This window comes from Stomoxys calcitrans, chromosome 3 (genome assembly GCF_963082655.1).
Source record: "Stomoxys calcitrans chromosome 3, idStoCalc2.1, whole genome shotgun sequence".
NCBI classification, from domain to species: domain Eukaryota; kingdom Metazoa; phylum Arthropoda; class Insecta; order Diptera; family Muscidae; genus Stomoxys; species Stomoxys calcitrans.
Genome location: NC_081554.1, coordinates 66,655,161 through 66,671,196, shown reverse-complemented (window position 1 = coordinate 66,671,196; position 16,036 = coordinate 66,655,161). Strand labels below are relative to the sequence as shown.

Below are 16,036 nucleotides of genomic sequence, written 5' to 3'. Positions count from 1 at the left end.
AGTTGTCCCTGATCTTCTCAGTGACCTCTGCCAAGGCAGTTACGCAGCTGTGGTTAGGTCGAAACCCGGACTGTTTCACACATAACAAAGAGTTCTCGTTGACAAAAGACGATATTTGCAAATACAGCAATTTCTCAAAGACCTTTGACAAGTAACAAAGAATCGCAATTGGTCTATATTCCTTGGAACTATTAGGCAGTGGGATGACCTTGGCATGTTTCCACGCTAATGGAAAGTAAATCGTGGTCAAAATCCTATTGAAAACATAGTTTACATGAGGAATAATAAGGGGGAGCAAGAGTCTTGCAAATCTAGGATCAATGCCATTAGATCCGACAGCGTTAGACTTTACAGTCGCGAAACACTCAAGGACATCGGCGGGACCAATACAGCTGAAGCCAAAACCAAAGTCGTCATCGAGAGAGGGGGGAGATATTGAAGCCATAGAAATTGGTATCAACTGGGATCTGTGGGACATTAACAAAGGCATCATTAAGCCCGTTGATGTCGAAGTTTGTTGAACATCTATTGGGTTGCCCAAAAAGTAATTGCGGATTTTTCATATAGTCGGCGTTGACAAATTTTTTCACAGCTTGTGACTCTGTAATTGCATTCTTTCTTCTGTCAGTTATCAGCTGTTACTTTTAGCTTGCTTTAGAAAAAAAGTGTAAAAAAAGTATATTTGATTAAAGTTCATTCTAAGTTTTATTAAAAATGCATTTTCTTTCTTTTAAAAAATCCGCAATTACTTTTTGGGCAACCAATATTAGTATTTTTGCCAATTCCTATGTCTGAAATAACCTTCCACGTTCTCTTGAAGCCTATTGCAGAAGTAAAACGTCTGTAATAGTAGTCTTTCTTGGCTATCTCAATCAACTTATTAACGTGGTCTCTTGCTGAGCGAAAGGCATCATATAACTCAGGCTATTCCTCTCGTGAATAGCCGAACAAATATCCCGGGAGAAGCACGGTTTCGATATGGAGGACACTTTTCTAGTCGTGAGTGGAACCGTAAGTTCCTGTAGGCCACGGATATTCCTCTGTAGAAAGTCAGTTTGTTCATCGATAGTTTCCATACGAAATATCAGATCCCAGTCGATGAGCACAGCACTTGAAAGCAAAAATCATGGTCAAGACTGGCAAAATCTCTATGTGAATAAGTTTCCCTAGTCCTGGTGGCCTCAAATTCATAACGTAAAAAGATCAAGTCATGGTTCGAAAAACATGAGGCGGACAACTGGTCGTATAGGAGGACTTTAGAAGTGTCATAAACAAAGAACAGATCGAGAAGCTTGCTCGAGGATGCGGAAAAATGCGTGGGAATTGTTGAATTAACAGGCAAAAGCCCGAAGGAAGACATTTCAAACGTCAAGCCCGTGTCTGAGTAAGCAAGAGAGAGAGAGAAACGTTCAAGGACAGAGAAAAAATCTCGCGTATCCGTACGGGTTTTCAGTCTATAAACGCAGCCCACTAGGAGCTTGTTATCGGCAGCAGACACCTCAACAAAAACGTACTCAATTGGGCCACCTGGGTTAGACTTTATACATAACTGAGCATTCGGGTAGTTTCTCACATACAGAGTGGTGCCGCCGTTCCTCCTTCATATTGAATATTTTTTTTTTTCACGATACTTCTTCAGTTCTTTTTCCGTAAGCCACATTAGTCAATCCTATAGCCCAAATGTCATTTTGGTAGCACTTCGTGTAGTATTTCGGCCACAATTCTTTTCTGACTCTAGCAATAATCGCTCTTAGATTATTGCAAGCCATGAAAAAAACAACTACTTTGGGTAAAAAACCAAAATTTATTTGGGTCTGCTATTTATATCATGGTTAACCACAAACCACTATGATTGAAGGAGAATCAAGTAAAGTGAGTGTCTTAAACTCGATAATCCATGTAATTAATTTTAGTAATTAAGGGCCACAAGGGACCTTATTCCCTAATATGAAAGTGTGTTGAATACAACATCGCACCTTTACTCAAAGGGAGTTTCCTTTGTACTCAAAGAGGTTGCACGGCGTCAGTGTCAGCATACTTTTGATAAATATTTAATGATGACAACTTTTGCGTATGTGTAAAAAGAAAAATAACCCTTCAACAGTTTTGTTTGCCATAACCCCATCAAAACAATTATACTCAACGCCATGAATCCTTAAAACACAGACCTATACTTCCCTCCACTTTCTATTGTTGTCAGTCAAAAAAAAAAAAAATAATTGTTTTAACATGGATGTCTGTTGTCATGTCCTCATTTTGTTTTACTTTCATATTTTTCAGGTACAAGCTGTGAGGAGAATGTCGACGAGTGCATGTCAAATCCTTGTCAGAATGGCGGACATTGTCGTGACCGTAATAACGGCTATACGTGTACATGCCAACCCGGCTATTTGGGTGATCATTGTGAAGTTGATGTTGCTGTTTGTGAAACGGGTAAGTACCTGATGTTGTTTGACTGGCGGCCAAAAATAAGAAACTCTACAGCATGAGCTGCATTAGATATTAAATGGTAGACAGTGGTAAGCAGAAAAGTGTTTGCACAAGGATAAATCTGTGCTATGTTCACAACTTAAGTGCACATATTAAATGACTTTCCAATTAACTTTCCCTTCGAACCACTGTCTATTAGGTGCCCTTTCGGCTTATTGTTTAACTCATGTCCTTAATACGTTCATCTCATTTCTAATACAAATAATTGCTTATTATCTTTCAATCTTTGCCTCGGCCTTGTGATGTGTATGACAATGACTATGCCGACAGGTACTGGCGCTCGCTGTCAAAACGGTGGCGAATGCCTTGAAGGACCTGGACTCGAATTCTATTGTGAATGCCCGCCTGGTTGGCATGGTCGCATATGTCAGGACGAAATCAACGAATGCGATTCATCACCCTGCCAGAATGGCGGTATGTGTGTTGACAAATTGGCCAGCTATGTGTGTGCCTGTCCCATGGGCTACACGGGGACAAATTGCGAGGAAGAGATTCTCATCTGTGCCGATAATCCTTGCCAGAACAATGCCCTTTGTCTCATGGAAGAGGGTGTGCCCACCTGTTACTGTGTACCCGACTATCATGGCGAGAAGTGTGAATATCAATACGATGAGTGTCAACTGGGTCCTCGTTGCATGAATGGCGGCGTTTGCATAGACGGCGTGGATACATTCTCGTGCTCCTGTCCTCCTTTGTTGACGGGCATGTTGTGCGAGTGCCTAATGATTGGTGAAGATTCGTTGGATTGTAATTACACGGCTCCCTCGACAACAGCACCACCTACATTGAAGCCTAAAGCCACAGCAGAGGTGTCAACAACCCAAAAGGGTGTGGTGGAAGTAACCACTTTGTCGGGCAGTGAAGATGTTTCGTCATCCGTGTCAAAATCACAAGAAGATGATGGCGAAGATCAAGAAGAGAGTGGTGAAAAGTCGGAAAGCAGCGATAAAGCCAAGGGTGTGGATCAGGGCGGTGATGAGGAATCAATGGGAAAGACTAGTACTAAACCCATTTATACTGAAGAGGAAGGTGGTGATTTAGGAGTAAAACCCACCTCAGCCAGCACCCATATTGGTCAAGCAACCACTTCGGCCTCTGAAGAGGATGTAGCAAAGGTGAGTGGCAAAGGGGAAAGTGAAACCGGAGAAGCAGCAGCTGGCGGAATTCATACCTCAGTGGGAGCAACGACTGAATCTGCTGGCTCCCTTGGCAAAGATAGATCTGAAGTTCCTTCTCGCCCAGACACTAGCGAAGGTTCCGAAGAGAGCGAACACTATGGAGAAGTGACGCGAGCACCGAAATACGATGAAAGTGGCAGTGCCGAGTCATCCACGTACAAGCCGCATACCCCAGGACATGGCATGGATGAATACAGCCCCATACCCCACTCGGAGGAATCGCAACCGGATAGTGGGGCCACAACCAGTGACAGTGAGGAGGATGATGCAATTATCTATGTCCATCCCACAAGACCGATTTACACACAGCACCATTTCACCACCATTGAGACGAGCATAGGCATTGAATTCTCCACTCCCAAATACAGTTATGGCATGCCCACCTATTATCCCACACTCGATATACCACATGCCACATCGCGCCCTGAAAGCGATAGTCATATAAGACCAACTACTGACCAAACTGAAGACTCGGGCGAGGAAGGCGGCGACAGCGATAGAGTGGAGCACAAGGAAGTCGATAGTGACAGTCGCATACCAGCAACACCACGTTTTGTGATAAGACCTGAAATAGCCACCACAGCAGCGCCATTCTTTACGGAATATCCCGAAGTGGTGGTAACCACGAAATATGTAGATCTAGCACCCTCGGGTCCTACAGCAGGTTATGTACCCACCACACAAACCCCCGCACGTGGTCCCTCATACACTGTGACAACAATAAGTTCCTCGTATGATTACGAAGGCATTGAAGTGTCCACATTGTCGCCGGGTATTTCCATAACGGTGCATGTGCCCGAGAATCGCACATACCAGCCCTTCACGCCAATGGGAACCACACCCACGACCAGCATTTATCATCCAGCCACTACGTATGTGACCAAAGCCGAATATGAGACTACACCCGCAACGCACTATCAGGGTTCCACCACTATAGTACCGCATCCCCATATGCCATACCATCCGGATGCACCAACCACAACTTCGACTTATACAATGCATACCAAAGATCATCATTACCATGGGCCTGCCACAACAATGGCTCCTTCAGGGGGAGTACCAACAACTATGCCACCGCCATCTACCGGCAGCACAATTTATCAACATGTGCCCGAAGTGCCAATGACAACAATGGCTAGCCCAGGACAAGGTTCTGTGGGCAGCACCACCGCCACTTCCACTACCGAATACAAGCCAATTATAACCTATGTGCCACCAACAACTTATACAGTACCCACCTATAGACCCACTATGCCACAACCCACCACTATGCCACATCCCACCACCATGCCACATCATCCCACTACCATGCCACCACAGACCACATCACCTACGTTTGCCCCTACATATGCCCCCACCTATGTACCACCTTCAAGTGAAGCTCCTCAGACTACAGTGGCGGCGCCTACCTATGGCACCCAAATACCGGTTATATCACCCAAATCCACAATTACCGAATCGAGCAGCGAAGAGGAAGAGAGTGCCAATACAGTGGGAACCGGAGCTGGTGGTAGCACCGATGTGGAACCCCATGCGGACTGTATTAAAATGGGTTGTTACAACGGTGGAACATGCGTCACAACTTCGGAGGGATCGAGGGTAAGTACAAAAGTTTAAATTTTATAAAAAAAATACATATAGCGGTGGTGGTTTATGAGTTCTGGGATGCTGATATCCAATTACACATTGTATTTTTATACCCTCCACCGAAGGATGGGGGTATATTCATTTCGTCTTTCCGTTTTTAACACATCGAAATATCCATTTCCGACCCTATCTTATACATAAAATACAACAACGGCTGAACCGATTACCAGATTATGTAGGTTGGTCTGGAAGGACACATATGCTATATAAATTTTTGATATCGGGAGGGGAGGCGGACGCACCCCCTTACTACAAATTTTACTACCCAAAAATAAAAGTGGAAAGATCGGGACAATATGGGATTCAAATGAAAGGTATTCAAGAGTAGAGTACGAATTTCATAATAATTCGTTGGGTCCAAGTACCCGGGTGCCGCCCCAGCCCAAAACCCCTTAAAATAGGTTTATTTGACAATCATGACAATATGGAACTCAAATGAAAGATATTCGGGAGTAGATTACAAATATTGTCAGGAAGAAGAAATATGCTTTATAATTTGTTGATATCGGAAGAGGGCGGACCCTATCCCGTTACACCACCCAAAATCACAAGTGGAACGATAAAGTCAATATGGATATCAAATGAAAGGTATTGAAGAGTAGAATACGAATATGGTATTAAAAATTGGGTTTAAGTACCCAGGAAGGCGCCCTAACCCCAAAATGTCTAAAAACACCAAAATTTGTCGTCCGTATCAATATGGGGCTTAAATGAAAGGTATTCGAGAGTAGATTACGAATCTGGCATACAAAATCAGATCGAAGTGTAGGGGGTCAAAAAACTCCTCGAATGGGCATATGACCCATCATGACGTTATGAGACTCGATTTGATAGTTTGTTCCGTAGAATCAAAACAAGGACATAGGTTATATAATTTTTAGATATCGGATTGTGGCTGAAACGCAAACACCAAAAACGCCACCCAATACCAAAAGAGGACTGATGGGCAAAATATGGGTATCAAATGAAAGGTAAAATAGAAATGAATATCACATTAAATTTTGAGTCCGAGTAGCATGCATATAGTAAAGGCAAATCCACTGAAACAGCCCTTCACGTCATAGTCGGCTACATTGGGGAATCTTTCGCCGTCAAGGAATATAGAATGCTATTGGGTTGCCCAAAAAGTAATTGCGGATTTTTTAAAAGAAAGTAAATGCTTTTTTAATAAAACTTAGAATGAACTTAATTCAAATATACTTTTTTACACTTTTTTTCTAAAGCAAGCTAAAAGTAACAGCTGATAACTGACAGAAGAAAAAATGCAATTACAGAGTCACAAGCTGTGAAAAAATTTGTCAACGCCGACTATATGAAAAATCTGCAATTACTTTTTGGGCAACCCAATAGTATTTCTTGACGTTGAAGGTGCTTTCAATAATGTAAAACCGACTTCAATCATGACAGAGTTGGAGTTTCTGGCATCAACTCTATCGTAAAAAAGTTTATTAATAACTTACATACTAAAAGATGCATTACGACAGGCTTGGGATCTGTGGATCTCAGCAGAGGAACACCTCTGGGAGGTGTACTGTCTCCTCTACTTTGGAATATAGCCGTTAACAACATATTATTGTCTCTGGAAGAAAATGGCGCAAAAGTGGTCGCGTATGCCGATGACGTGGCAATTGCGGTTAGGGGAAAGTTTCCAAGCTCTCTAAGAGATATACTTCAGGAAGCTCTATGTGCAACAGCGAAGTGGGCTACCAAAAGTAGTCCAAGCGTAAATTTGTGCAATACAGAAGTAGTTCTCTCCAGCAGTATATACAATTTGCCTACAGTGGCACCTATCTCCTTGAGAGGAGAGAATGGTGAGAATGTTCCATTTACAGAAAGCGCAAAATACCTGGATGTTTTGCTGGACAGAAAATTTAACTTCAAATCCATAATTTTGGAAAGGACTAGAAAGGCAACTCTTGCCCTATAAACCTGCAAGAGAGCCATTGGCAAAAGTTGACGATTTAGACCGCGTGCCATGCACTGGGTATATACTACAGTTGTCAGATCTATAATGCTATATGGTGTTGTGGTCTGGTGGACGGCGCTTCAAAAATCCCCCTACTTCTCAATACTTAAACGGATCCAAAGGATGGCTTGTTTGTGCATCACAGCCGCACTGAGGACGACATCATCTGATGCACATAATTTAATGCAACATCTTATGCCTCTGGACCTTGTGGCTAGACAAATTGCAGCGACCACTGCCGTGAGGTTAAGGGAGCTTTCTCATTGGTCATGTGGCGGCTACGGACGCTAAGTTTTCCTTGATACAATGTCTGATGTTGCAGGCAGTGGGGATTACACCCTACCTGAGCTGCTTTTTTGATAAAAATTAATGTACCACTATTCCACTCCGATATCCTTTGTAGCAGAAGTTACATAGACTTCTATTCGGATGGTTAAAAACTAAACGACCAGGTGGGCTTTGGGGTGTACTCTAAAGATCTACAACTGGTCATATCGAAAAGGTTACCCGACCACAGCATTGTGTATCAAGCGGAGATACTTGGAATCAAGGAAGTGGTGGAATGGCTAAGATATAATGTTATTACGATGATTGACATATATATATTCTCAGACAGCCATTAAATCCCTGGAGAATCTATTTCTGAATACAAAAACCCGTTCTCGACTGTCGCAGATCTCTCAACGAGGTGGCTGAACAGTTCAAAATTCACCTGTTCTGGGTGGCGGGCCACAGAGATATCCCAGGGAATTCTAAAGCAGACTAGCTTGCGAGACTAGGAACTATGCCTCTAGCGACATGTAAGCTAAGTTTTCAGGACCAGGCCAGAAGAACAATGAATGATAAATTGTCACAAGGAGGGGACTGTGAGCATTGCAAAACAATGTGACCTAATCTAGACTTGAAGAGGTCTACCGCTTTGCTGCCATTAGGTCAGTCATTGTGTCCATCATGACAGGTCACTGTCTAATCGGAAAACATGCTGACAGACCAAAGGTTGCCAGCAACGACTTTTGCGAAAGCTGTGAGGACATCAAAGAAGAAGAGTCTACAGAACACCTTCTATGTGTGTGTCCCGCACTAGCAGTAAGAAGCAGTTCCACTTTAGGTTCTCATTTCTTTGAGAACCTGTCTGATTTAGCAGATGTGAACATTCGCAAGTTTTTGGGCTTTTAAAAGTGATCTGGATGGTTCAATAGTAGGAACTAGAAGGCATCTTCCTTCTTCTGTTCATGTGGTATCACAATGGACGAAAACGTCTATGTGAGTCTGATGGCAGACTGCCACTCAAACTTAACCTTACCTAACCTAACCTTGTTATGGCTTTTAACAACTGTGTCATATATGGTTCATATCGACCGATAACCTGATAAAGCTGCCATTTAAACCGATCTGGTTTATTGACTTCTTGAGCCTCCAGAGGGCGTAATTATTACCCGATTTGGCTGACATTTTGTACAACGGCTTCTCATGACCTTCATGATACGTGTCAAATATGGTTCGAAACGGTCTATAATCTGATACAGATCCCATATAAACCGAATCGGTCTATAGCCTGATACCACTCCCCTATAAACCGATTTCTATATTTTACTTCTTAAGCCCCTAAAGGGCGCAATTCTTACTCGAAATGTCTGCAATTTTACGCAATGACTTTTAGTATGGTCTCCAATATTGCAATGGTCCGAATCGGACAATAACTTGAATAGCTCCAATAGCTCAATTCTTTTCCTTTACCTTTTGTTTGCTTTAAAAGAGATATCGGGAAAAGAACTCGACAAATGCGATCTATAGTGGAGGTTATATAAGATTCGGCCCGGCCGATCTTAGCACGCTTTTACTTGTTTTGTATAAATTATGTGCAGAATCCATGGAGGTGGATTCCCAAAATTCGGCCCGGCCAAACTTAGGACGCTTTTACCATTTTTATACCCACCACCGACGAATAGGGGTATATTCATTTTGTCATTCCATTTGCAACACATCGAAATATCCATTTCCGACCCTATAAAATATTTATACTTAGCGTAAAAATCTAAGGCGATCTAGACATGTCCGTCCGTCTGTCCGTCTGTATGTTGAAATCACACTACAGTCTTCAAAAATAGAGATATTGAGCTGAAACTTTGCACAGATTCCTTTTTGGTTCATAAGCAGGTTAAGTTCGAAGATGGGCTATATCGGACTATATCTTGATATAGCCCCCCTATAGACCGATCCGCCGATTTAGGGTCTTAGGCCCATAAAAGCCACATTTATTATCCGATTTTGCTGAAATTAAGGACAGTGAGTTGTGTTAGGCCCTTCGACATCCTCCATCAATTTGGCCCAGATCGGTCCAGATTTGGATATAGCTGCCATATAGACCGATCCCCCGATTTAGGGTCTTAGGCCCATCAAAGCCACATTTATTATCCGATTTTGCTGAAATTCGGGACAGTGAGTTGTCTTAGGCCCTTCGACATCTTTCGTCAAATTGGACCAGATCGGTTTAGATTTGGATATAGCTGCCATATAGACCGATCCTCCGATTTAGGGTCATGGCCCATAAAACCTACATTTATTACCCGATTTTGCTGAAATTTGGGACAGTGAGTTGCGTTAGGCCCTTCGACATCCTTCGTTAATTTGGCCCAGATCGGTTCAGATTTGGATATAGCTGCCATATAGACCGATCTCTCGATTTAAGGTTTTGGGCCCCTAAAAGGCGCATTTATTGTCCGATACCGTCGAAATTTGGGACAGAGAGTTAAATTCTGCCACTTGACATACTTCTGCATTATGGCACAGATCGGTTCAGATTTGGATATAGCTGCCATATATACCGATCCGTCGATTTAGGGCTTTTGGCCCATAAAAGCCACATTTATTATCCGATTTTGCTGAAATTTGGGACAGTGTTTTGCGTTAGGCCCTTCGACATCCTTCGTCAATTTGGCCCAGATCGGTGCAGATTTGGAAATAGCTGCCATATATACCGATCCGCCGGTTTAGGGTCTTAAGCCCATAAAAGCCACATTTATTATCCGATTTTGCTGAAATTTGGGACAGTGAGTTGTGTTAGGCCCTTCGACATCCTTCGTTAATTTGGCTTAGATCGGTTCAGATTTGGATATAGCTGCCATATAGACCGATCCTCCGATTTAGGGTCTTAGGCCCATAAAAGCCACATTTATTATCCGATTTTGCTGAAATTTAGGACAGTGAGTTGTGTTAGACCCTTCGACATCCTCCGTCAATATGGCTTAGATCTGTCCAGATTTGGATATAGCTGCCATATGGACCGATCTCTCGGTTTTAGGTTTTGGGCACATAAAAAGCGCATTTATTGTCCGATGTTGCCGAAATTTAGGTCAAAGAGTTAAGTTAAGCCCCTCCACATATTTCTGCAATTTGGTCTAGATCGATCAAGATTTGCATATAGCTGCCATAAAAACCGATCTCTCGATTTAAAGTCTTGGCCCCATAAAAGGCGCATTTTTAATCCGATTGCACTGAAATTTGACACACTGACTTATGTTATGCTTTTCGACATTCGTGTCGTATATAGTTCAGATCGGTTTATTTTTAGATATAACTACTAAAAAGACCAATATTTTGTTATATACAATTGAACAATAACTTTGATTTATTAGTATCTGGTCCAAATCGGAACATATATTGATAAAGCTGCTATGGGACATAAGGTATGAATTTTGCACCGGATTTTGAGGAAAGGTGGTTCACATATATATCCGAGGTGTTGGGTATCCAAAGTACGGCCCGGCAGAACTTAACGCCTTTTTACTTGTTTATTTTTTTTTATGAAGTTTTTAAGCTTTAAGCAGAATCTTTAATTCTGTTGAGTCAATCCCTCTCATACCGCGGATATGCCATAAAATTCTGCCGGGTAAATCTCGCTGATGCCACAGGAATGCCAAAATGTTATTATTTTCGCTGCATTCATTGTTATGTGTTTGCTGTATCAGTCAACGCTTCTGTCCATTTCAACTTTAATCAATGCCTGCATACAATTACAAGTAAGGGTGTGCAAAACTTTCCACCTAAAACAGGGTCTGGAGTTTAATTTGATAAAAGCATAAAGCCCAAATACTTCTTCATTTACAGCAGCCCCATAACAGTCCGAGTCCAGATTTCCACTCGAACAAATTTTTGTCTGTAAAAGCATATTTCCATGCATATCAGTCTGGATTCACAAACACTACTGCAGCAGTGTTCATAATTAAATATGGTAAAGTTTTTCCATTTAAGTCAACCGGTTTTTGGAGCGCATGTTTTATTCTACTGTGATTTTTTGTTGCTACATTTGTTTGTTCAGAGACCTTCATAGTCATCCGTGTTTTCTATAGCAACAATTTGCAATGTTTCTGAATTAATAATAATAATAATGATGATGATGATACACACAGTCTAATAGAAATTCCCTACAAAAACACAAATAAAAAACACAACTTTTTTCCCTGTTCGCCATTCAAATGTAAAACAAACAAACAAACAACAAATCTGTAGTTTATTATGGCAAAGTTTGAAAGCTGCAACAATGATTGCTCAATGGTGTTGCGTTGGTTAGCCTTGGCAGTAAGTAATTAAACGAATACAGTTTTTAAACAAAAAGTACAAATACATAACTGGAAATATTGTGCAGGTTTTTATAACTAATAGAAACGCCCAGGTAGCTGAATTAGCAGCACCCTCGGCTTATAAATAAAGAGGTTGCAAGTTGGTTTTCCTCGAGAGGGTGTTATTAGTTTCTGATCTTTTTTGATACTTAAACCTCTAGTTCGACTTGACTGAAATTTAGCATGTGATATTTTCAGACTTCAAAGTGATAACTCATGTTCTGTCTTCTGGTCTTCTGTCTGTCTTCTGGTCTTCCTTGGGCCAAACAACTAAAAACATGCTAAGTTCGGCCGGGCCGAATCTTGGGAACCAACCACCATAGATTCTATAAAAATATGGGAGCTTTATCTGGTTATAGACCGATTTGGACCATACTAGGCACAGTTGTTGAAAATCATACCAGAACACTATATGCAAAACTAGTTGAACAGGGCTCACTCCGATGCGCCTTTTTTCACTCTCTTATTTTATCTGAGCCCTATACGGTCACGCCAGGAAATAAGTCCAGTTTGGGGGTGCTGGTACAGCCTTTCAGATACTTCGCGCCTATATGGATATTATATTGGTGCTCTTCTCCCAAATGGCTTTGATTGGAGCCTTATATTGCTATGGAGGTGAGGCGGATCCCCATATATCAGATCTGGTGTCAAATTGATTTCATTTGAGTCCCATATTGTCATTATTGGTTTATATTCCACTATCTGAACCCGGCCCGGCCCGCTGCGCCTTTTTTTACTTTAGAGGAACAAAATTATCCTTTGAATATTAATTTTCTCCAATTAAAGAGCTTTTAGTGAATTGCCATGCTACGAAAATTGTACATCGCTTGACTAACAGTATATCTGAATCCATGTGAACTTAATTGGTCTATGAATTCTCTCGGAGGGTTTAGGGCCATTCTTAAAAGACATTAAGAATGGCTCTCATGGGGATTTTGGGAGTGGGAAGGCACCCAGGGTGGTGGTTGGTGGGTTAAGGGTGTAGTGTGAAACCCAAAAACGTGGTCCCGAAAGTGAGTATCGATTTCGAGCTCTACTCCCAAATACCATTCCTTTGAGCCCTATATTGCAAAGGTCGGTAAATATTGGGTTGCCCAAAAAGTAATTGCGGATTTTTCATATAGTCGGCGTTGACAAATTTTTTCACAGCTTGTGACTCTGTAACTGCATTCTTTCTTCTGTCAGTTATCAGCTGTTATTTTTAGCTTGCTTTAGAAAAAAAGTGTAAAAAAAGTATATTTGATTAAAGTTCATTCTAAGTCTTATTAAAAATGCATTTACTTTCTTTTAAAAAATCCGCAATTACTTTTTGGGCAACCCAATATATATGCCAGATTGAGGGGTGTTTTGGGGGATGGGGTGGTTCCCCAGACACTTTACCCTGAAAAATATATCAGCATCGGGCATCGGACTCTCAAATATCATTTCTTTAAGCCTTTAAGGACAGAGTAAGGGATGAAGCGTCCCCAAACACTTGGCTCCAACAATTGATTAGGAAATTAGTTTTCCAATCTCAAATACATTTCATTTAAGCCACATATTACCATGGTCGCTAAACGTGTACCATTTTGAGGAAAAGGGATGCCCCAAATACATGGTCACACATTTGGATATCAGATTCGTATTCTACTCCCAAATACCTTTAATTGAGCCCCATATGGGAAAGAAAATTGGTGCCGAAAGTGGGTATACATTTTGAGCTCTACTCCCCAATACCTGTCATTTGACACCCAGAAGCTCTTAGCCCTAAAAATTATAAGCATCGTGAAATACTCTCAAATATCATTTATTTGAACCCCACATTGCCATTGGTCTAAACATTGGATATCAGATTCATATTTTTATCTCAAATACCATTCATTTAAGCGGTATAGGCCCTAAAAACTATCAATAGCGAGTCACGAATAGTCATGGTGAGAAAATACATCCTATTTGCGATGGGGCGGCCACTCAGTGACTTGGCCCTGAAAATATATATCCGATTTGTGTTCTACTCTAAAATACCTTTTAACTGAGCCCAATGGTCAGGAAATACATCCCATTTAGATGATGTTATGGGGGAATGGTGGCCCCATAGGCACTTTTCCCCGAATATTGATATCAGATTCGTGCTTTACTCTCGAAGACTTTTCATATGCGACCCATATTGGTCTGGTCGTAAATTTGACCTGTTTGGCAGTTTTCTGGAAAGGGGCGCCCCCCAAACACTTGGTCGCACATACAATACCTTTTATTTGAGACCCATATTACCATGGCCAGTTAATAAGTCCTAATTAGGGGTGTTTTGGGGAAGGGATGGACCCCCAGTAACTTGGTCCCACATTTGGATATCAGACTTTTGGTCCGACAATTGGATATCAGATATGTTTTCTAATCTTAAATACCTTTCTTTTGAGTCCCATATTGTTATGAATGGTCTATATATATATTTGGTAGGTTTTGGGGTGGGGCGCCCCCCCCCTAGATACCCCAACCGAAATTTGGATACCAAATTTTTGTTTGTAGGCTACTATAAGAGATCACACAAAATTTCGCTTAAATCGCACCAGCCATTTCCGAGATCTGGCGTTTCTAAATATTAGGGTAAGGGGGAGGGTCCGTCCCCCCTTGAGATTTCAAAAAATTTAGTACCCTATTTTCACCACGGAATCATTATGCACCATTAGTGAAAATTCCAAGAAACTCGGTTCGGCCGTTTCTGAGTCTATAAGGAACACACAAACAAACAAACACAAATTGATTTATGTATATAAAATTTTGGCTGGTGGCTTTGGAGGTGGGGCGGCCCACTAGATATCCCACCCTAAATAAGGATACAAACTTCTGTATTTAAGTTATTATAAACTAAATTTCGCTTAAAACGCCCCCACCCATCTCCGAGATCTGGGGTTTTTGGAAAAAGGGTATTGGGAGGGTCAGCCCATTAAAGTTTTGAAGTCAACTCTACATCATTCTCTTGGATTTGGTGGTGGATTGGAGTAGCCAAACTCTTTGCCCCGAAATTCGATATATTGGATTCATACTTCACTCCCAAAGACCACATTGGGGCTGCATATTACTAAAGTCGGTATATATGTGTGGTTTAGGGGGGAGCTTATGAGGTGAGGCGTCCCTGAAACACTTGGCCATGAAACAGATACAGATTTGAGCCCCTTTTTGCCAAAATCCACAAATATGTCCAGTTTGAAGGATATGCAGGGTGGGGCGGCCACCCATGTACTTATCCCTGAAAAATATCAGCATCGTACTCTACCCTCAAATTTCTTCAATTTTAGCCCCAAATTGCCATTGGTTTGGGGGGTGTTTATGGGTTGACACGATCACCAAACATTTGGCGTCAAAATTGGATACCAAATTCGTTTGCTACTATCAAATACCTATTGTTTATCGCCATAGTAGGCAATGATGACCGGTTTGAAGGGAGTTTAGAAGCAGGCCCTGAAGTAATATCAGCATCGTGCTAGAGGACGATTTTGTTTGAGCCCCATAATGTCAAGCATTTTGAAGGAGGCTATCAAAATATTCAGGGCTATGGGTCTCGTTCATATTCCCAAATTTTTTTTTTTTTTTTTTTTTGTTTATCTGCATTCAAAATCATATTTCTAAGCGACCACATTCTTAAAGATCCGCACGGCCTGCTGTGTCCATTCCAATTTGAGGATAAAAAGTGTACTTTACTACCAAAGACCTTTTATACCTGTCCTATTCTATCATTATCGTTCTTCATATAAAATTTTTAACACCTTTTCTTTTTTTGAATAGGATAGGGGGAGGGGAATTGCCCTCGGACACGCCCTTTGATTTGAGTTCAATAAATTCTCGGTCATCCTATAGGACAGTTTGGCGTTGCATTTATTGGAAGGATAGGGTCGTTCCCCCCGACGCTATGAACCAAACGATAATTTATTTGAGTCTTTTATTGGCGCGATTTAATGTCCTGCGGAGCGGTAGGACGTGACCCAGATATTTGAATCCTTATACCAACCAACCTTCTTTCATATTATCCCGATCGAACTACACGTTCTATTGAAGGGTATTTAGTGGGTGAGCCGGTCCCAGACTCCGTCCTAATTGTCCATACCAAATTCGTAGTCAACTCCCAAAGACCTTTCATTCGATACTCATTTTGTGACGTT

General features: G+C 41.6%; 1 protein-coding gene across 1 annotated transcript in view; it reads left to right on the top strand.

Moving 5' to 3' along the window:
• The window catches only part of LOC106083962 (protein eyes shut), a 323,238-nt gene that overhangs the window by 115,174 nt on the left and 192,028 nt on the right, over positions 1-16,036 (top strand). Inside the window, exons 3-4 of the mRNA XM_013247300.2 lie at positions 2,281-2,433; positions 2,761-5,267. Of these exons, the coding sequence (XP_013102754.2) occupies positions 2,281-2,433; positions 2,761-5,267 (2,660 nt within the window). The remainder of the gene's footprint in view (positions 1-2,280; positions 2,434-2,760; positions 5,268-16,036) is intronic.